Below are 22,967 nucleotides of genomic sequence, written 5' to 3'. Positions count from 1 at the left end.
ATCTTTCAAATGGATGTAAAAAAATACTTTTTTGAATGGTAATCTGAATGAGGAAATTTACATAGATCCTCTACCAGGTTTAAGTTTAGCACATGGAAAAATTATTCGGTTACGAAAAGCATTGTATGATCTAAAGCAAGCCCCTAAGGCTTGATATGATCGATTCTGACACTACATTGTTTGTTAAGTCTTCTAATGCAAGAATGATAATATTACTTCTTTACGTTGATAATATGATTATCAGAGAAGGTGAAAAGCAGGGAGTTAATCATATCAAAGACATGCTCAAAGATAACTTTGAAATTATAGATCTTGGCTTTTTATGATATTTTCTTAGAATAGAAGTGACTTACTCAAATCATAGTTATTTTTTGTCGCAAACTAAGTAAGCAGCAAAGATTGTTAAAGAAATCGAAGTACATATGCTCAAATTCACAACATTAAAATAAACAAACTCACTAGTAAAAGTGCAGAGGATTTGGTTTATGTTCACTTTAATCTACGATTAATTTCTCGCCGCACCAAATATGAGTATAGGTACTTTTTTTCTTTTGTATTCAAAGTTCGTATTTAAATATTTGTATTCAAAGTTTGAAGTTAGGTACTAAGTTAGTCTTATTTTGATGCAGTTATGGACCGTCCAAATATTGGGATATAAATCCAAAAGATTCTGACTTGGAGGGAGAACATGATTTGCATACTCTCAACATGGACTACCTCGATCATGTTCTTCCCTCTAATTCAGTCGATGACGTAGATTTATGATAAGTTTTGTTGTTATCACACTCACGAGCTTCTTTATATGTTATATTTTGGTAAGTTTGTGTTGTTACTTCAATAGAATTACTTTTTTATTTTTTCTTTAAAATTTATAATCTTATTATTGATATATATATATATATAGTCGTGTCCTCGTGTCCAAAATTTTTTAAATTGCTCTGCACCCGTGTCGCACCCGTACCCGCACCCATGTGACATAGTATATTATATAGGATACAAGATTTGTGCTAAATATGGCACGGTGATAAATGAAACATTTATCGAATTTCCTGTGTTTTTTGGAAATTCCAACAATACAGATGTAATCTATATGCTTGTTTTTACAGGAATCAGCTCTTGGAGGATTTTATTTCAATGCATGGATAGGATTTTATAAGGTTTCAAAAATCAATGGCCAACAATTTTCATAAATTTACGAGTTTCCAAATACCATTTTTTCATCCAAAATGCATGACTAGTAAATCAATTCCATCCAAAATGCATGACTAGTAAATCAATCATGTTGAACACATTTGTATGGTTAGAATTTTGAAAAAAACACCGAAAATCAAATAAAATGTTTTATTTATCATTGTGCCATATTTAGCACGGATTCTATATCCTATATATATATATATAGAGAGAGAGAGAGAGAGATGGGTGTATCGTCGAACACCCATCTCGTTTGACACAGATCGGATGTTTGCACTGCTGATTGTGCACGCGATCAACGGTGAAATTTTTTTTTGCGCTGAAGAGGTCTTTAGCGTGGTCAACGACTGCCGCTAAAAGCCATTTTTCGTTATAGTTGGAGTGTGATTGCCTGTCCGATCTTTTTGGGGCCCGACTATACTCTTGTCTATCTATCTATCTATCTATATATATATATATATATAACATTTGGTAGGCACCATTAAATACAAACACCTATAGATCTCCCATGTGCAGGTTTTTTTTATCCAATTCGACCTCATGAATGGATTCAGCATGTTCAAAATAGTGGGAGCCGGCTTTTGGATCATGTTTTTTCGACGAAAAACATGATTTTATGACCCAAGGAAGTATGCACATTTTAGGCCATTGATTTTTGAAGCCTTAAAAAATCCTGTTTGTGTCATAATCGGACAATTCAAGAGCCAATTCCCAATAAGTTAAATATGTAGATCACATCTGTAAGGTTAGTTTCATGAAAAACAACCAAAGAAATGAAAAAAAAGGCAATTAGTAGGCAATGGTGACATGGCCAAATGTAATCCCTATATATATATATATATATATGCTACAATCGACTTAGCAAGGTAGTGGAACCCCTTTTTTGGTATTTTTTCTCACATCTGACACCATAGATGTGATTTACATGTTTTATTTAGTGGGAGCCAGCTTTTGGATTGCCGGAACCCAGCCTGCATACAGTTTTTTCCAGCAATCCAAAAATCAACGGCTATGAATGCATCGATTTTCTCAATTCATAAAAATATGTTTTCTCCTCCAAAAAACATTATCCAAGGGTTGGTTCCTACTAAATCAAACATGCCGAACACAACTATGAGGTTAGATTGTGTCAAAACAACTCACATCATGAGATTCCAACTCAATTGTAGGTAGAATCGATTATAGCAAATATAAATCCTATATATATATACAGTGATTGGTTTCTCCTAACAGTAGGAGGGTATGGACAGTCTCAATTTTCACTTTTTATAGTTTTTTTGAAATCTGACCTTACAGATGTGATCTAAATGGTTAGTTTAGTAGAAATCAGCTTTTGAATCATCTGATTATGACATGTGAACAAGATTTTATAAGGATTCAAAAATCAATGACTTAGAATTTTTATGAATTTTAAATATAATAAAATCATATTTTTCTATCGAAAAAATATGATCCACCAGTCGATTCCTAGCAAATGGATCATGCTAAACACATCTCTGGGGTTAGGTTTACCAAACATGGCCTGAAACATCAATAATCATCATTGTCCACACTGTATGGATGGTTAGAAGGAACCAATTTTCCTATATATATATATATATATATATAATTTTATCATTGTAATGTATATATACATTATATATGTATAGTAATAGGTAAATATGTCTTTTCTTCCTGTAATAGTTTCTGTCCTCTAAGGGCAAATTTTTCTTTTTCTTTATTTTTTATTTTGTATTGTCTTTATCCCAAAGACCAAGGGCATTGAGGTCATTCACCTTTAGAGTCGTTGGGAGCTCCCAACGGCTATAAATATAACCGTTAGGATGCTTCCAACGACTCTAATGGTGAATGACCGCAATGCCCTTAGTCTTTGGGATAAAGACAATATAGCCGTTGGGATGCTTCCAATGACTCTATGGGAGCTCCCCTTTGGCTCTTATTTTTGTATATAAGGAACTTTTTGTCCCCATTTCATTCTCTTAAGCATTTATGCTCAATAAAGATGAATATTTTTTATATTTTGTGTTTTTCTATGTAGTTATTTAATGTTTTATATGCACTTAGTGTAATGAAATGGTGGTCTTCAACAAATGCACAAATAACTCACAAACAAGTCTCTATTGGAGACACTACAAGCATGACCCTTGAAAGGGTATACAAGGAAGAACACTTGAAAAATAAATAATACTTTATTCATGAACAAAATGCTTAAGAAGCATGGTTATTTACATTGAAGGGGTTCACCCCTATATATACAAAAAAGTGGAAGAGAGAGGAGAGCTCATTTTGAGCTCTCCAAAAGAGACGTTGGATTCCAACGTCTCTTAATATAGCTGTTGGACTACAGTCCAACAGCATTTATTATTATAGTTGTTGGACTATAGTCCAACAGCATTTATTATAGCTGTTGGACTACAGTCCAACAACTATTTGCACAGTCAAGTTCCAACAGGAACTTGACTGGATCAAATATCTAGTTTCTATTGAACTAGATGCTAAAAAAGAAAATAAAGAAAAATAGAAAAAGAAAATAATAAAAGAAAATATAATAATATTAAATAATATATATATATATATATTACAGTTTACATTTTAACACTCCCCCTCAAACTTACGGTACAATGAGCGAAAGTTTGTCTAAAAGGAAGTGAAATCTGGGAGCAGCGAGAGGCTTGGTGAAGAAGTCTGCTAATTGATATTCTGATGTAACATATGGCAGATCAATGGTTCCATGTAAGTATTCCTCTCTGACATAGTGACAGTCCATCTCAATGTGTTTAGTGCGCTCATGGAATGTCCGGTTGCTTGCAATGTAGATCGCACTTTTGTTGTCACAGCACATCTTTGAAGCTTGCGTTGCTTTAGCTCCCATATCCGCTAGCAATCGTCTGAGCCAAACAACCTCCATAGTGGTGGTTGTCATGGCTCTGTATTCAGCTTCGGTGGAGGAAAGAGAGACTTTCTGTTGCTTCTTGCAACTCCACGAAATTAAGGTTTCACCTAAGAACACACAAAAACCAGTAGTTGAGTGTCTATTATTGGGATCACCTCCCCAGTCAGCATCAGTATATGCAATTAAATTTAATAAAGATGAAGCAGACAAGAAGAGTTCTCGTGAAAGAGAGGATTTTAAGTATCTAATAATACGCAAAATCGCTCCCATGTGCACGGAGGTGGGAGCATGCTGAAACTGACTGACTGTATGAACCGCATGAGTTATATCTGGCCTAGTAATGGAAAGATAAGAAAGAGCTCCAACAAGCTGTCTATAAGGAGTAGGATCATCAAGAAGTTCTCCATCATCAATTTCCATTTTAACATTGACAACTTCTGGAGTGTCTACTTTCTTATCATCTGTAATTCCAGACCTGGAAACGATATCAAGAGCAAATTTAGATTGAGATATCAAATACCCATGAGGGGAATAAGCAACTTCAATGCCTAAAAAATATCTTAATAAACCTAAGTCAGTCATTTCAAAGTGAGTTTTAAGAAGAGATTTGATATTTGATATTTGCAACTCCCTGTTTGTCGCCTCCAGTGATGATCATATCGTCCACATAGAGAAGAAGAATAATGATGCCTGCATCAGATTTCTTAACAAATAAAGCAGTGTCAGTTAAACAATGTTGAAAACCAATATCAAGCATAACATGACTAAATCGGTCATACCAGGCTTTTGGAGCATGTTTAAGACCATAAAGAGCTTTTTCTAGACGAAGAGCTTTACCCTTAGGGATACTAATACCAGGTGGGGCTTCCATGTATACTTCTTCAACGAGATTCCCATTCACCAAAGCATTTTTGACATCTAATTGAAAGATAGGCCATGTTCTAATGAAGGCCAAGGCTATTAAAGTTCTAACAGTGGTCATACGGGCCACAGGAGCAAATGTTTCTTCATAATCGATGCCATACTCTTGGGCATATCCTTTTGCTACTAAACAGGCCTTATATCTTTCCAGGGTCCCATCACTTTTGGTTTTGACTTTGTATACCCACCTACAACCTATAGGTTTCTTACCCGGAGGAATATCTTGTATCGTCCAAGTATTGGCCTTTTCTAGTGCATTCAATTCTATTTTCATGGCTTCTATCCATTCTATATGATTTTTTGCTTGAGAATAGGATGATGGTTCAACATATGATTGTATTAATGTAATGGTGGCCCTATACGTGGGTGAAAAAGATTCATAAGAGACAAATTTTTCTGGAAGTTTAGAGATTCTAGACGTTCTTCTAGGTGAGACTTCAGAGTATTTTTGTAATGCACATGAAAGATTTTGCTCTCTACGTCTTGAATATTGTAGACTAACATCCCTATGGATTTGCTCTTTATTATCATCATTTCCAACAACAATAGGACTTTGATCATTGTCAAGGTCACATCCAACATCACATTCATTGGATTTTGAAGTTGGATCAATTAAAAACGAGTATTCAGTGACATCCTTGGATTTTTCAAATTCAAAGAAGCTTTCTTTTTCCAAAAAAGATACATTTCTTGACACATATAATTTGTCATTTTAAAAATCGAAACACCTGTAGCCTTTTTTATTATCAGCATATCCTAAAAAGGCACATGGGATTACACGAGGAGAGAGTTTGTCATTTCTGTTGGTGAAAACAAAACATTTGCATCCAAAGACTCTTAATCTAGAATAATCTGGAGTTAAATTAACAAGCTTTTCTATTGGAGTTGTATTCTTTAATGAGGAAGATGGCATCCTATTAATGAGGTAGGTGGCAGTTAGGACCGCTTCAGCCCAAAAACTTTTTGGAACTTGATTTGCAATTAGCAATGTCCTAGTAGTTTTCATAATGTGCCGATGTTTGCGTTCGGCTAGGCCATTCTGTTGTGGAGTGTGTGGACATGATCTTTGATGTGTAATACCATGTAAATTGAGATAGTCTTTGAATTCGTTGGACATAAATTCTCCCCCTGAATCAGTGCGAAAAACAGAAATATCATTTTGAAACTTATTTTTAACCATTTTATGAAATATTTGGAAGTTAGCAAAGACATCAGATTTATGTTTAAGAAAATAAATCCAAGTATGTCTAAAAAAGTCATCAACAAAAATGACATAATATGTATAACCACCTTTGGAAATAACTAGTGCAGGGCCCCAAACATCTGAATGTATTAACTCAAGTGGTCGTGAGGAAACAAAAGTTCTACTAAGAAATGGTAACCTTTTCATTTTGCCAAGAATGCAGTCTTTACAAGAAAAATTTTCAGAATTACAAAATTTTTCCAAACTTGGAAAATATTGAATTTTAGACATATGAGGATGGCCAAGCCTTTTGTGCCATAAATCCAATTCTAATTTCTGAATATTATAACAAAATGCATTCTTGGGTAATTCCAAAAAGTCCATGTAATAAAGTCCTCCTTCTCTATGGCCTTCCCCAATCAGCTTCCCTGACTGGCGATCCTGTACCCAACAACCATGAGAAGAGAAGGAGATATTACATCCATAATCAGATATTTGCGAGACAGATAAGAGATTCAAATTAAGTTTAGGGATATATCTAACTTCTGGGATAAAAAATCTTTTGGATTTTTGAAGATTTTCAAAACATCCTATTCCTTTTACTTCAAGAGATGTGCCATCGGCTGTAAAAACCTTTGACACACTTGAGTTATTTTTAAGACATTCGGATAGACTATTAACATTTGGGGTCATATGAAAAGAAGCACCGGAATCTAAAAGTCAAGGAAAGTTACCTGGACCGGAGAAAGATGCAATTGCCGCTCCAGTTGAGGCTTCGGTTGAGGAGGATACCCCTTTGAGAAGAGGTTGAAGGATTTCCATCAGTTGAGCCATAGACACAGGTGCATCTTGATCTTTTGACTCAGATTCAACAGATGCAACTCTTTTTTCTTCTCTTCTTTTTAACTTTGGACATTGAGGCCTATAGTGCTCCGGTTCATGACAATGATGACAAATAACTTTTCTTTTATCAAAATCGCCGTTTTGCCTTCCAAAATGAGGCGGCTTGTAAGTACGAGTATGATTCCCCGGTCTAGATACAGCTAAAACGGAGTCATCATCAACTTTTGGAGTACTTTTTCTAAGTCTATTTTCCTCCATAGTGAGCTCTTTTATAGTATCAACAATAGAAGAAATTTTTCCACGATGTAAAAGGGCCGATTTGGTGGATTCAAACTCCGGCCTTAGACCATTCACAAATTGATAGAAATGTTCCATATCGAGTTGCTTTTGGCGAAGCTTGATGTCTTCGGCACAATGCCATTTGGGCTCAAGAAGAGCCAACTCTTCCCAAAGTTCGGACAACTCATTATAATATTCTCGAATAGTTTTATCTTTTTGAGTCATTGTCCGAACTTTATCTTGTAAATTGCATACATGTGCAATATCTTTAAGGGAATACATGTTTTTGAGGTATTCTCAAGCCTTATCGGCATGATCAAACTTAGCTAGACTAGAGCATTTTTTAATGTCTATGCTATTGATGAGCCATGACATAAATTTTGCATGCCCTATCCTCCATTCTTTCCATTTCTTTTCATAAGTGGCTAACGCCTTACTCTTCTCTTCTTCCGTTAGAGGAACCTCTTTATCACCCTCTTTCTTGGTAAGAGATAGTTTAGGTTCCAAATCGAAACCATCCACTATACCCCATAAACCTTTTCCCCAAATATGGTGATTCATAATCGAAGCCCACATTACATAGTTAGTATCATTTAGCTTCATAGGAATGATGGTAATCTTATCAATGTCATTCATCTATTACAAAGGTAAGAGAGGAATAAATAGGAGGAGAGAGAGAGAAAAATAAAAAGAAAAGAAAAAGAGTAGACAAAGGAATAAGAGAGGATACAAAACCAAATTTTTTTGTAGCACAAGTTCGCCTTTCTTCAAACAAATCTTCTTGAGCCAAGAACAAGGTGATGAAACACCTTTTGTAAATGTGGCACGGAAATCGAGGCGGAAACACTTCAAGATCTAAGGATTTCGTAGCTTTGATACCATGTAATGAAATGGTGGTCTTCAACAAATGCACAAATAACTCACAAACAAGTGTCTATTGGAGACACTACAAGCATGACCCTTGAAAGGGTATAAAAGGAAGAACACTTGAAAAATAAATAATACTTTATTCATGAACAAAATGCTTAAGAAGCATGGTGCTTTACATTGAAGGGGTTCACCCCTATATATACAAAAAATTGGAAGAGAGAGGAGAGCTCATTTTGAGCTCTCCAAAAGAGACGTTGGATTCCAACGTCTCTTAATATAGCTGTTGGACTACAGTCCAACAGCATTTATTATTATAGTTGTTGGACTATAGTCCAACAGCATTTATTATAGTTGTTGGATTACAGTCCAACAACTATTTGCACAGTCAAGTTCCTCTTGACTGGATCAAATATCTAGTTTCTATTGAACTAGATGCTAAAAAACAAAATAAAGAAAAATAGAAAAAGAAAATAATAAAAGAAAATATAATAATATTAAATAATATATATATATATTACAGTTTACATTTTAACACTTAGTGCTTGTGTTGTTGTCCCTCGTTAACTATTGTGTTGTCCCATAATGGACTTGTGCTTATGCACATTGTGATTGTAATCTTGTAAGCCCTTAGTAACATTGGTTTGTACTTACACTTTTGTGATTGCGATCTTGTAAGTCCTTAGTGGCATTGTTTTTGTACTTTCCGCTATTTCATTACATGGTATCAAAGCCAAGAAATTTTTCTTGGCATTTTGCCTTTTTTGGGTCTTGAGATTCTTTGGTTTGAGTTCATGCTTTGTGAAGGATTCATAATCGTGGTGTGGCTTGGATTCAAAGAAAATCTAAACCTAATATGGATCTTATATCTTTGAGTATTTCTTGTGTTATCTATTTCATGTATTATACATAAGGAAGCACTTATTTTGTTTTAATATATATACATATATTTGTTCTCTTTTATTAAAAAAAATTAAATGTTTTTTTAAATTATCATTGGACTTATTTTTATAAGGTTTATTTGTTTAATCTTGTGAAACTAGATATATATATATATATATATATATATATGTATGTTTTTTAAATCATGTTTGAATCTTAATTTTTCAAAACTTCCTTTATTTGATATATATGTATACAATCTTGTATGCTTGAGCATGTATTGTTGGCATTTAGATGCTTTAGTTGAACAAGTCATGATTATAAATGTAAAATTATTCACATTTATTATGGAACTTTGTTTTGTTCTTTTTTGAAAATTTGTCATATATTTTAAAATAATTTAAGATACTTTAAAATAATGGTGTTGTATGTATTTCACAAATATGATCTTATGAAATTTTGCTTAAACTTGTGTTTAATCTTTCTTGGTGTATTAAAAGTATCATATGAAAGTGTTAAAAATTATGACCTAGCTTATGAATAAATAATTTTTATATTGATATTTGATCCTTGTGCACTTATGATTGCCTTACATGATGAATAAGATTGTTTATTCGTGCATAAGGTATTGAGAATAATTTCTCATGAGAAGGCATTCACTTTAATAAATGTCTTTTATAGTCCTTTTGTGGGACAATAGTTACAATATTAGGTGTTGGTATTTATGATTATGTTATTTTATTAGTCTCATGGCATGTTTTGCATGGAATTCAAATATTGTGTTGCATACTTAGTTTTTAATAAAATATTAAGTTGAGGATCTAGAGAGACTTCTTTGTGTTTGCTCTTTATGAGTGTTATATATGTTTTTCTCATGGTCCACTTTAGTAATTGTCCATTATTGATGGACGTACTTGTCCACTCAGATATTTGGTAGACATGTGTATTCTTAATTCAAAGACTCTTGATTCATTGCATACTTGTTATTTATAAAATATAAATTTTTATATTGTGCCTTTAGTGCCTTAATCTATCCTATGTATATTTTTTTTATAAGATATGTGGTTTTAAGTTATTTAGATTATTTGCATATACATGAGTTTTTTTTATCTCTTTATGAGTATACATGAGTAGTTGTACTTGTGTATTTACTTGATTTTTTATATAGTCCTTTGAGAATCTCTATATATGTTTTAGCCCCCTTTAATGTTATATGATAATCTAAATTGAGTTATCTCCCTATATAGCTTGCTTATATTGATATTGCATATGATTGCATCAATTGTGATCTTGTTGTGCATATGATTGCACTATATTAATTTGAAATTTCTGTCTACCGTTATTAGAATTTGATTTAAAACTTTGTTTTTTTTTAAATCGATTCTTATATATGAACTCACTTATTTGAAAATTATTTTTCATGAGTATTTATTACCTTCTTGTGACATTTTTGTTGTCCATCACAAACTTTTATATGATGCATCATTTTTCTTGGCCTTATTATTGTTGAATCAGAGATGTTTTTTGGAATGAGTTGTGTGCACCTCGTTTTATATCAGTTTAGATTGTCAACTTGTAGTTTGGCTCTAACTGAGAGTTATGTGATCTTTGATTGTATGAGTGTGTTGAATCATTCATTTTTTTTTTGCTATTGTCTTTATTATGGATGGTTATAATTATGTGTATCTATGATGGTTGTCTATTTTTGAAACCATGGTGTTTCGAAAGATTGTTAAAGATTGATATTCTTGGTGACATTAGCTTGTTTTTATTACAAGCTCTCTTACCTCAGGTATTTTTTCTCCTATTATGCCTCTTATCTAAGTGTCATTATATGTAGAAAAGAGAAGTTTATTCATACCCTAGCGTGTGTTTTTAGCCCATTAGTGGCATTCTTATATTCTTGTTCTAGTAACTGATACACTAATTTTAAGTGTCATTATATATAAACAAGGGATGTTGTGTTTTAATGTGGTGAGTTATGTGCACCCATTGGTTATACTCTTGATTTAGTCGTTGATACACTTGTTTTGTGTGTTATTATATATAGATAAGAGTTGTTTATTCATGCTTTTGTGTGATTTTTGGATTATGTGCTTTTTATAGTCGCTGATACGCTTGATTTTTCATATTTGGAGGCCTAGTGAGGTGATTGCTTATGGTGGTCAAACTATTGTTAAAGTTTGCAAAATATCACTTTTTGATATTTGTGAGAATTTAAATCTCTTCATATTTTTTGCAAATTGGTGTTGATTTGCAAATATCATTCTCTTTGTTAGGTGAGATTTTTAAAATCTCTCTTTGAAATTTATGAACTTTTACTACTTGTTTTTTCCTGTAGGGAAGATGTTTATGGATAAAAACTTCAAGCATTTTTGCATACTCATAATAATCTTATTCTTTAGATTGTGAGCCTTCTTGTGTGTGCCCATTTATGGGTTTTGAGAGTGGGTTCCTTAAGTAAACACTTGTGTATTGCCCACTTGATATTGATAGACACTTTGGTTCGTAATTGAAGGCTACTTGATTCTTTACATTAAATTCATGTATATTATGTGCATTTTATTGATAAAAATAGTTATCTTTTTATTGTCGTTTTATATGCATTAAATATGCTTTAATTGCATGGTGCATATATGTATTTCATATTAATTAAATTGTTCACATTATTGTATGCATGAATTTAATTAACTCTTCTTTTTTAGGCCTTTTTTTATTATATGCATGACTGAAATGCTTAGGATATTATTTATGCATAATTGTTTATCTCTTCATGATGCATCATATCCTTTAATGATCAAATTTTCTTATGATCAATGTTATGTCTTCTTGAAAAATATATTGATTTTAAGATTATGGTTCGATTTCATAAAAATTGATCCTTATGAAATACTTCCCTTATCTTTCTTAATGATTATTTAACGTTTCTAAAGTTATTACTACTTTGTTTGAAAATTCTATTCTTGTTTTAAAATATATTGATTTTAAATCTTTATAGCTATTGGGCTAGGATATTTTCTTTGTGTAGTTGGAACATTTTGGTTTATTCTCTCTACAGGCTCTTAAAGATGCGATGGACTGAGAAAGAATATCTTAAAATGCATTATATCATGAGGATAAAGATAGCCGATGAAGGCGTTTGGGGATGATCACCAATAAAGACATTTGAAAACATGTATTTGCAAAATTCTCTAATAAGGCACGAAAATAGTTATTTCCCAATAAAGACTCTTAAAGACCTGGATTCTCCCCGTTGGTTCTTTTTTTTTTGTATTTCCAAATTTTCGGTATAAGTCACCGTAAGTTTGAGGGGAGTGTTAAGATGTATGTATATATATAATGTATATGTACATTATATATATATATATATATATATTATTTTATCATTGGAATATATATATATTTAATGTATATATACATTATATACATTATATACATTATATATAGTTATTTATCGCTGTAATAGGTAAATACCCTTTAGGGGCATTTATGTCTTTTTCTCCTATAATAGGTTCTGTCCTCTAGGGATAGATTTTTCTTTTTTCTTTTTTTATTCCCAAAGACCAACGGCATTGAAGTCATTTACCCTTAGAGTCGTTGAAAGCATCCCAACGGCTATATTTATAGCTGTTGGGAGCTCCCAACGACTCTATGGGAGCTCTCTTTTAGCTCTTCTTTTTGTATACAAGGGACTTCTTGTCCTCATTTCATTTAATGCTTCTCTTAAGCATTTATGCTCAATAAAGATGAATATTTTTTATGTTTTGTGTTTTTCTATTTAGTTCTTTAATGTTTTATATGAACTTAGCGTTTGTTTTGTTGTCCCTTGTTGGCTATTGTGTTGTTTCATAGTGGACTTGTGCTTATGCACATTGTGATTGTGATCTTGTAAGCCCTTAGTGGTATTGGTTTGTGCTTATGCACTTTTGTGATTACGATCTTGTAAGCCCTTAGTGGCATTGTTTTTGTATTTTCCGCTATTTCATTACATATATAGAGAGAGAGAGTCACTAGAAATATGAGAACTAATGTGTGAACCGCGATTTTCATGGATCTTTTCTTCTTTTCTCTTGAATCTAACTGTATGGTTGTGATCTACATGTTTGGTTTTACAAGAACTTGCTCTTGAATTATCCAATTTTGATGCATAAACGAGATTTATTTAAGGCTTTAAAATCAATGGCTTATAATCTTCATAAATACTCAAGCATTCGAAAATACACAATCCAATGGTTGATTCCTAGCAAATTCACCATGCCAAGCACATCCTCATGGTTAGATTTGCAAAAAAAGTGTTGGAAATGCCCATATTTCTAGTGACTCATATATATATATATATATATATATATAGAGAGAGAGAGAGAGAGAGAGAGAACTGAACATATTAGGTCTCATTTCTCGTTCTGCCCCATAGTTTTGAAGCGTTTTATGATAGATCTGAACCGTTAGATGTGTTTAGCATGCTCAATTTAGTGGGAATCGACTCTTGGATCATGTTTTTCAATGGAAAAACATGTTTTTATGAGCCGGGAAAAATTGGTACCGTCATAGCCATTGATTTTGGATCACCGGAAAAACCTGTATAAGGTCAGATTCCGGTGATCCAAAAGCCGGTTCCCACTAAACAAAACCTATAGATCACATCTGTAGTGTTAGATATGAGAAAAAATACCAAAAAACAATGATTTTTGAGGGGGCAGAAGGAGCGCATTACTTATATATATATATATGTGTGTGTGTGTGTGTGTGTGTGTGCTTCAGAAAAGAAGATCCAGAAAAAATGGTGTTTATTCATTTAACATTTAGGGTTCAAATATTGCATAGGTGCCTCAATCACTCAAATACCAAAAGTAATCCATTTCAAAAGAGAAACAAATACAGAATTCATCAAGTCCCTGCATCTGGTCAGAATTTTCCCTATAGCTAATGGCAATGATATGCAATACTAACTCAAAGCTGAAGCATTTTACCATGGTAAACTTGACAGATCAGGAAAAGGGTAGGAAAAAAGGACTGATACTGGGAAATGTGACACCAAATATTACACATCACATCTAGGATGTACAGAACCAAATAAGAACATGAAAACAAAGACCATTTTCAAAAAATCATAATTATTGAAATGCAGGAAAAAGGAGTTCATCTCATTCTTTCATCTGGTTGGCAGATTTTCCCAGTAAGTGAAAGGATGTGATATATGACACACTCAAAGTTGATCCATATTACCATGATGCTATGGTTTACCTTAAAAATTAGGTGGACAAAAGAAGGAAAAAAAGGATCCATAAAGAGAAATGCTGCATCTAAAAAGGCTCACTATATATCTGGTGGAAAAAAGCAAACACTGATGAAAACAAAACCATGTCTTATGAAACTCGAAGTTTCTGAACTGAAAAATGAAAGATCTTAAGCAAAAACAACTCACTAAATGTCCTCCACCATATATATCCCTTGCATTGTGGTGAAACATATGGTTATCAATAAATACAAAATCCACTCCATCAATATAACCATGGTGATAATTTACTTCAACATCCTGCAAGACAAGGATCCCATGACTAGTTAAGATAGCATAGGCGCCAATGCCCGTGTGTGTATGTGTAGAGAGAGAGAGAGAGAGATGAGCTACAACATTACCTGCCCAGCGACATTGTACCTTTTGTTTATCCCTGTATGTTTTGCTTCACGGTAATCACCATATCTTGGTGCCACAACCTACACAAAAGATAAATAAGTTGTTAATCGAACTACACATACATTGCTAACAGAAACTTGATTAGTCAGAACCACTTTAAAAAAACGAGTTTCATATCAAATCCAGTAAGGAGTAAGGACAGATAACTCTCTCAGAAGGAATCAAATCTTTATAGTTATTGAGTACATAATGATTTTTGCGTGAAGGATTACAGCATGTTTTTGTATACCATCGTAACCAGATACATGGTGAGTGAAGAAATTTTTTTGCTTGTGAAATAATAAATAGTTGCTAGCTTCTCAAATAGGTCCATCATGTAATTCTAGATCATCATGAGATTGGATTAGCACTGATTAATGTTGCAGGATATGCTTAACGTTTTCATAAAACCACTTCTTTCTTGAAAATAAAAGATATTTTTGAGGAATTATGCATAAAACCTAGAGGAGTTATAAGTTCATTAGGGTTCATACATGTGCAACAGAATGAAGAATGAAAGACTAACAAGCCCTCAATTTACTCTCTCACATAATAACTAGGATAGGGGACATGGCTGTTCCGATGCAGTCCTCAGTTGAGAATAGTGTCTGAAGATACGATCACAGCAGTTAACCTTCTCCTGTTAGAGCTTATAAAATGAAAATACACAAAATATTATCCTTTATGACATTGAGACTTATTGTTTAATTTTTGTAATAATTCCTTCAAATTTCTGCCTTCTCCCTTCCTTTTCAATGTTCTATAATATTGTAATGTTGATTATGTTCACTGGGGCCATAAGGGGAGGGGTATAGTGTATAGAGTATGTGAGCGCATGTGTGTGTGTGTGTGACAGTACATTTTACCCCATTTCTTATCAACATCATATATCACGAGATACCTCTTGCATTTAATAATGATCTCAGACAAAACAGGCAGATTTTATCCAGATAATATCTTACCATAACTCTATGCCCACGCCTAGCTAGAGCCTTAGGTAAAGCACCCACCACGTCTCCTAATCCACCTTTGGAAATGCAAAATCTATTAGCAGACAATCAGCTACAGAATCAAGTTATCAAGATAAATACAAAGTTGATATGAGAATTCCGCAACAGGGAAGAAAGCGCGAGCAGAAGATAACTGTACATGAAATGAATGGTGTCCAATATGAGAAAGAAACAGAATGCACAACCAGGTAAAGATAAAATCCACAAGTGGGACAATTTATGATACCAGTTTTTGACCAAGGGGCACATTCCGCAGCTACCACTATGATGTTCATGACATTTACCCCAGCCAAAGGAGGGGATTTTGCATCTTCCTCCTTGGAAGATATTTTCGGTTCTCTATTGCTTTCATTCAGGGGATCCCTCGAATCTTCTGACCCAGAAACCTCATTGCCATTCACATTATAATCATTAATTGGCTGTGTAAGAAAAGGTGGCAATGGAGCAGGTTCAGGAGTTGGACGGATTTCTCTTAGCTGTTCCCTCAGATCAGCTTCAACAGAAAAAGATAAATAGTCTTGATCTTTTCCCGGTTCTTGAGAAAAGTAATCTTCTGAAGTTGAACTAACTTCTCTAAACTGTCCCACCAAACCTGCTTGCACATTAACAGATTCATGCTGTATAGCTGTTTTGGGTTCTTGCTCAAAATCTGCATCGGTACTAAAAGAGGTTGAATCTGCAACTGAAGCTGGGAGAAACTTATCAGGATAGACACCACTATCAAATTTGCTATCAAGAACTCCATGGTCTCCATCAGTTTGAGCAACTTCCAGACTGGAGGAAGAACTATTTAACTTAGTGGAATCAGAAAGGTCCTGTTCAGCATTAATAATACTCTTTTTGATAGATGAAACAAGTTCCCTTCTTTCTGCAATCTGCATTTATAATAACAGATTACACAGAAAAGTTAGTGTTAAGACTTTTCCATTAACGAGACCAAACACATGTATAATCAACTTGCAGAATACACTATAATGTTGCCAATTTAAATACCCATCTTGTCATTTCTTAATGAGACAATTGCTTGTGATAGATCTTGTGAAAATCTTAGCAAGTTTCTGGAGAAGGAAACAATAATATAAAAATATAAAAAGAAACAAGAATTTAGCAATATATTGTTCATAATCATAAAAAAAAAGATAGAAAAGTTAAACGATGTTGAAAAACAACAAAGATACCACATATAAGTTGCTTAAGATTGAAAAAACCAACATCAAAATGTTAAAATAAAATCACAAATTTCTAGTGAAATTATCAAGTTCCTTTCAATAGTGAACATTTTGAAAATATCACAATGTTTCACCCAGTGTTATTAAAAATGCGCCTCAAGGCGTAAAAAGCACACCTCGCCTCAAGGCGAGGGCCTTTGTGCTTTGAGGTGCAGGTATAAAGCGCAATACCCCTGACGCGTGTGCCTCATAGGCCTTGAGGCGAGGCGCGCCTCAGACTGAGGCGCACACGCCTCGATTTATTTGGCTTCCAAGCCCTTATCTCACACTGTTTTCAAGGGGAAGGCTTAAAGGCTTCCATATTAGTGATATCTCCATGTATCTCCATAGCAATAAAGGCGAAACACGTTGCATTTCACAATCGTTGCGGGCCAACATACTTCCAAGATCGTTAACCTCTGTAACGGTTTGAACGCTGGAACGTTGGAGCCGATTCTCAATGATATGGAGCATGACCCAGGGTCTGGCCCAGCATTGCCAAGTGGGTATTCAAAAGTCCAAAATTGGTTCATTGGATAAGGCTCTCATAGATGAAATATGGAGGAACTGCAATTACGCGGTGCGTCCAGCAATAGGTAGAGCAGAGGGAATTATAACACGAGGATTTGGTTGGTCTGTGGTGAATTTGGGAGATTTCTCAATTTTCATTCTTTTCCTGAATGGTGATCCCTTATCATTCATCTTAACGGCAGTCTATGAACAGTGCATAAGTGCCAGTAAAGAACTTTTTTGGAGGGAGATTGAAGAGGTTGCTCAAGTATTCACCCCCACAAACTTTGAACTGTTGGTGTGGAGGGTGACTTCAACTCACTCTTGATAGTTGACGATTCCAATGGTGTGCAGCAATACACAAGGAATATGCGGAGGTTTGCTAAATTTTTTAGATGTCAAGTCTATCTGATATGCCTTTTCAGCATTAAAAATAAATTATAGGCTTAATAATCTGATACGTGTGTTTGACAAAAAGAATAATTATGTAGAAATCCCTACTTTGCATGTTTTCGGTTTTGATGAATTTTTGTATCAAGGATATTGACAGAAATTTATTTATGTTAAGTTCTATAACAGGATATAGATGTATTAAGCCTAATGACAGTTTTGAATTTTTGTGTTAAGCACATTGACAGAAAGTGATCTATGTGTTAAGTTCCAGGGCAGTTTTGATTCTTTTTAGAAAAGAATAATTCATTTGTTTTTTGTCCACAAGGATGCTTACTGATATTCTATGCTGCAGTTCATGCGCAGAATAATTCATTTGTTTTTCTCATATTTTTTTCAGTATTTATTTGAGATTTTTTATTTCCTGTTGATTGTTGCTTCATCAATAAAGATTTTTTTTATTTATAATTTTAGATATTTTTTATAGTTTTTTTTAAGTTTTTAAAAAAAAAAAAACTTTGAGGCTTACGCTTTACGCCTCACCTTAGATTTTGGTGGAGCGCCTCGCTACGCCTCAACGCTTTTCACAACACTGGTTTCACCTTTTAAATTGTTAGTTAATTGACTGCAATATTTTCAACATACTGCTGGTATCTGTGTATATTGAAACAAAGGGATTTCCAGAATAATCTAAAAGTATGGGGATATTTTTACATCCAGAATGGTTAGAACTGTGGTAACTTATATATACACACATACATACACGTATACATATAAACATACATGTAATAAGAGTGATGAAAACCTAGAACATGCAATATGTTAAATGGGTTAAAATGGGTTTATTAAGAATGTATATGTACATACGGGTCCAGATTTGGACCCGTATCCTTGTAACCTCACATGATAGATGATATCTGGAATATCGGGTCTGGATTGAAGAATCCAGTGTATTATATATATCAAGGAATACGGCATGATTCTTATTGATTGAGAATTGTGCTTCTCGTGGCTACCTCCTCCCTTCTCTTCCTTACAGCAGTGATATAGAAGATCAAAACTACAGGTGTGTGATTCCTTAGATGGTATCAAAGCAGGTTGAAGCCTAACGATTAGGTCGGTTTCCTCCTTTTTCTCTCTTGTTCTAAATCAGATTCTATTTTTTTCATTTCTCAAAAAAAATCGATTTGATCATATTGGGTCATTTTCCTTTCAGCCATTCTTTCTCCTTTCAACGTCAATATAAATCTGATCGTGTCTGATCAGATTTGTTCTCCTTTTTTTTCTTCAAAAGGTTTTTCTTTTTCCAATATCGATTCAGGTCACGTTATTTGATTTTATTTTTTTTGAATCTCGATCGCCACCCAAATCTCTTCTCTTCGTCGGATCTGATCATTCTGATCAGCTCTTATCGTCTGAAGGCAGATTGAATTAGATCTGCTTGCGGCAAATCGATTTTCCCCTTTATTCACAACATTAAAATTGAATCTGATCATATACGATCAGTTTTCTAAATTCTGATTATTCTTCTGCTCTTGTTTTACATATGTTCTTTTTCAGACTAAAACATATTTGTTCTTTTTCTTACCTACATTGTTGGATCATTTTTTAAAAAAAACTCAAAGCACAAGTTGATATTTTCATATTAGACTTGCAATCGTTCCATTTCTAAGACTTTCAACCTTGCAAAATCATGACTTCTGCCAAGTCTGTCTGAAGAACTACAGCACGACTGTCAAAAAAAAAAAAGTGGCCGGACAGGCTTGTATTGCTGGGTCAATGAATTGTTGAGGAATTGAACCAAAGTTTTTTTCTCTTTATCTCTTAATCAATCCTTTCCTTTTCATCAACTCGTGTTTTCTCATTCTTTTCTTTAGTCAACTTGTTCATTTATTTTTTTTATGAATTCTCCATCACTTCCGTCCAGTTTTCTTGGTCAACTCATATCTAAGAAATTGAATACCTCTCATTTCTTGACCTGAAAGAGGCAAATTTTGCCTTTTATTCGTAGTTTGGACCTCTCTGGTCACCTCGATAGAACGATTCATGCACCTTCCGAGTTCCTCCTGCAGGAAGAGCAAGATGATAAAGGGGAGGTTTCTAATAAACTAGTTAGCAATCCAAAATTTACAGCATGGAAAAGAAAAGATCAGGCGATTGTGGCTTACATTACCTCTACACTTTCTCAATAAGTATTAGTGGCCATTCCAGATGAATGTTCAGCTAAAGAACTGTGGGAGATACTAGAGCAGACCAATTCACAGATTTATGAGGCTAAGATTCTTCATTTAAAGAGAGAGTTTCAGCTCTTAAAGAAAGAGAATTTATCGGTTATAGAATACATAAACAAAGTCAAGAGCATCACAGACCAATTAGCGATGGTGGGATGTGTTATTCTGGACAAAGAGAAAGTTCAACAGGCACTGAATGGTCTTGGATCTGACTATCACATGTTGGTCACCTCTTTTCTATGCCTTCCTTCATTGCCTAACTTTGATGATTTGAAGGCGAAACTCCTGCAGTATGAAGTTACTATTAGAGGTGAGGAGTTGACTTCCAATTCCAGCAATCATGAGGTCCTTGTCACAGGCACGGTGGCAGGACGTGGTCGTGGACGCTTTCAAGGTGGACGAGAACAGGGAAGAGGTAATCAAGGAGGTTGTGGATTACTTCCCATGCCTAACATGTCACCCAACTCATTCTCAGCTAACCAATCTTTTAGACAGATACCAATGTGTTTTCAATGTAATAAAAAAAGGCACATTAAGGCAAATTGCTAGCATAATCCACAAAACAGAGGCAAATTTGGTGGTGTTTGGCCTTCCACTAGAGGACAAGCAAGGGATGAAAAGGAGAATGTGAAGAACCTCTTGATTTCTGCCCTTTTCGAGTTAAGTTTCAAGCAAACTGAGCAGGTGACTTGGTACATTGACTCTGGGGTTGTTGCACATATGACAAGTGACGTTGGTAAGATTTCACAACTCATTCCTTATCGTGGTAAATTTAGTATTAAAACTGGAGATGGTGCCCTCCACCCTATATCCCATGTTGGAAACATTTCTCTTCCACTCCCCAATTCTTCACTTCTTTTATCTTCTTTTATCTGATGTTTATCACTCACCCAATATTGTTAAAAATATTATTTATGTTTCTAAACTTATCGATGATACTAATTCTTGTGTTGAATTTACTCATTTTGTATGTGTCAAGGATCTTCTCACGAAGAAGACGCTCGTTGAAGGAGAACAAGAAAATATGTATGTCCTCAAGGAGTCTCTTTCTGCTCGTGCTGCTCCAATAAATCCACAGCCAGTTCAGCCAGTGTCATTTAAAAATTGTTTTAGTCTGTCTCGATATAATAAGTCAGAAATCTAGCATCGTCGTTTGGGTCATTGTAATTGTTCATTCATTGAGAAACTTGTGTCTAGTGTGTAAGATTGTGCCCACCGTCGCTGGGTTGGTGCAAAGAAAGGAGAAGACGCCTGTGAGAGAGAATGAGGTTGCGGCAATGAGTGGTACGATCCTTAAAAAAGGATTGTGCCCTATATGTTATACTTATATTAAAATTAGATTGGGTTTGGATATTACATTATATTACATTAGATCCGGACCCAATACAAACAATAGAATAAATACATGGATTTCGGGTCCAGATCCAAACCCATAATAGGTACAATGATACAACGATCCAGTCAGTCTTAATATCCTCTCTCAAGTTGTGCATGGTCATGCACCATAGACAACTTTCTCTTTAAGAACCAAAATTGTATGTTGGTAAGACCTTTAGTGAACAAATCTGTCACCTGATCAACCGTCCCAATATAAGCAGGTTCAACTTCCCTGTCTTCTACTTTTTGCCGAATAAAATGTTGATCAATCTCTATATGCTTTGTACGGCTGTGATGAATAGGATTGAAGGAAATCTGGATGGCACTCTGATTATCACACAAAAGAGTAGTGGGTAGAATGGTTTCTCCTAATTCTACCAACAGATGTCTCAGCTATGTAACCTCTATTGTAGCTGCTGCCATAGACCTATACTCAGCCTCTGTACTGGATCGTGCAACTGCACGTTGTTTCTTGCTACTCCATGCTATTAAGTTTCCATCAATAAAAACACAATAGCCAGTCACTGACCTTCTGTCATCTGGATCTCTAGCCCAATCAGCATCTGCATACACAATTAGTCTAATGTTGCTCTCCTTTGGTCTTAGATTGATGATAAACTAAGTCATCCCCAAGTGTTCCCTTTAAGTACCGAAGAATTCTCTTGATAGCATTCATATGTTTTGTGCGTGGATCATGCATGAATTGCGAAACTTGATTCATTGCATATATAATATCAGGTCTAGTGAAAGTGAGATATTGAAGCATACCCATCTATGTCACAGGGATTCGGCTAGAAGGGTGCCGCACCCGCGTCGACGCAACTCGACGCGGGTGCGGGTGCGGGTGCGGGTGCGGGTGCGGTCAACCCGATACTGGGTGCGTTGACTGCACCCAGGGTCATTTTGGTCCATTTTTGTTTGGATTTTTTAAAAAAAAAATTTGCCCTACGAAATGGGCTGCAGAATTTTTAAAAAAAAAAAATTGGACAGTTGCTTGTTGTTGCTGCTCTTGTTTTATAAAGGGGCACTTGTGTCCACGGCATCTGCCGAGCTTTGTTGGCATCCCATGCTATTCCTGCCTCCAAACAATTAATTCACAGCGTTGGAAAACATACTGTTAACTTGGAAATGATGATCCATCTTCCTCAAAAATTAAAACCAAAATTCAAGAGCCTTTTGAAGTCTTTATGCTTCAACCAACTAAATCCTTTTTCGTCAAGGATTTTCTCTCTCCATAATAAATGATAATGGTGGTGGTAAAGTAGAGCCTTGGTGGCTATTAGTATTCACTTTTCTCCTGACGAGATGGGTGCTCTAGCCGTAGCCTTGTGTAGACCTCTCTTTTCCACATGTCAAATCCAATAAATTTCTTTTAGCTGTCATCTGTGTGCAACTGTATATAAAATGAAATTTGAAGAACCCTAGGCAGTGGCGTGGCTGTGGCATCGTAGGCCTGGTGAAGACTCTCTCTCCAACAAACCACGTCAAACCTTTCGCTTATATTTTTT

The 22,967-nt window shown here is 34.6% G+C and overlaps 1 protein-coding gene across 3 annotated transcripts in view; it reads right to left on the bottom strand.

The window, feature by feature from the left end:
- SS2 (starch synthase 2) overlaps nt 1-22,967 on the bottom strand; it is a 119,725-nt gene that overhangs the window by 79,194 nt on the left and 17,564 nt on the right. For all 3 annotated transcript variants that reach the window (XM_089988183.1, XM_089988181.1, XM_089988182.1), the window contains 4 exons: nt 15,970-16,618; nt 15,696-15,760; nt 14,697-14,774; nt 14,485-14,595 (listed from right to left, as the gene is read on the bottom strand). In XM_089988183.1, the coding sequence (XP_089844309.1) occupies nt 14,485-14,595; nt 14,697-14,774; nt 15,696-15,760; nt 15,970-16,618 (903 nt within the window). The remainder of the gene's footprint in view (nt 1-14,484; nt 14,596-14,696; nt 14,775-15,695; nt 15,761-15,969; nt 16,619-22,967) is intronic.

This window comes from Nuphar pumila, chromosome 14, assembly GCF_984573655.1.
Source record: "Nuphar pumila chromosome 14, dmNupPumi1.hap1.1, whole genome shotgun sequence".
NCBI classification, from domain to species: domain Eukaryota; kingdom Viridiplantae; phylum Streptophyta; class Magnoliopsida; order Nymphaeales; family Nymphaeaceae; genus Nuphar; species Nuphar pumila.
The sequence above is the reverse complement of the archived record's forward strand: the minus strand, read 5'-3'. Positions and strand labels throughout refer to the sequence as shown.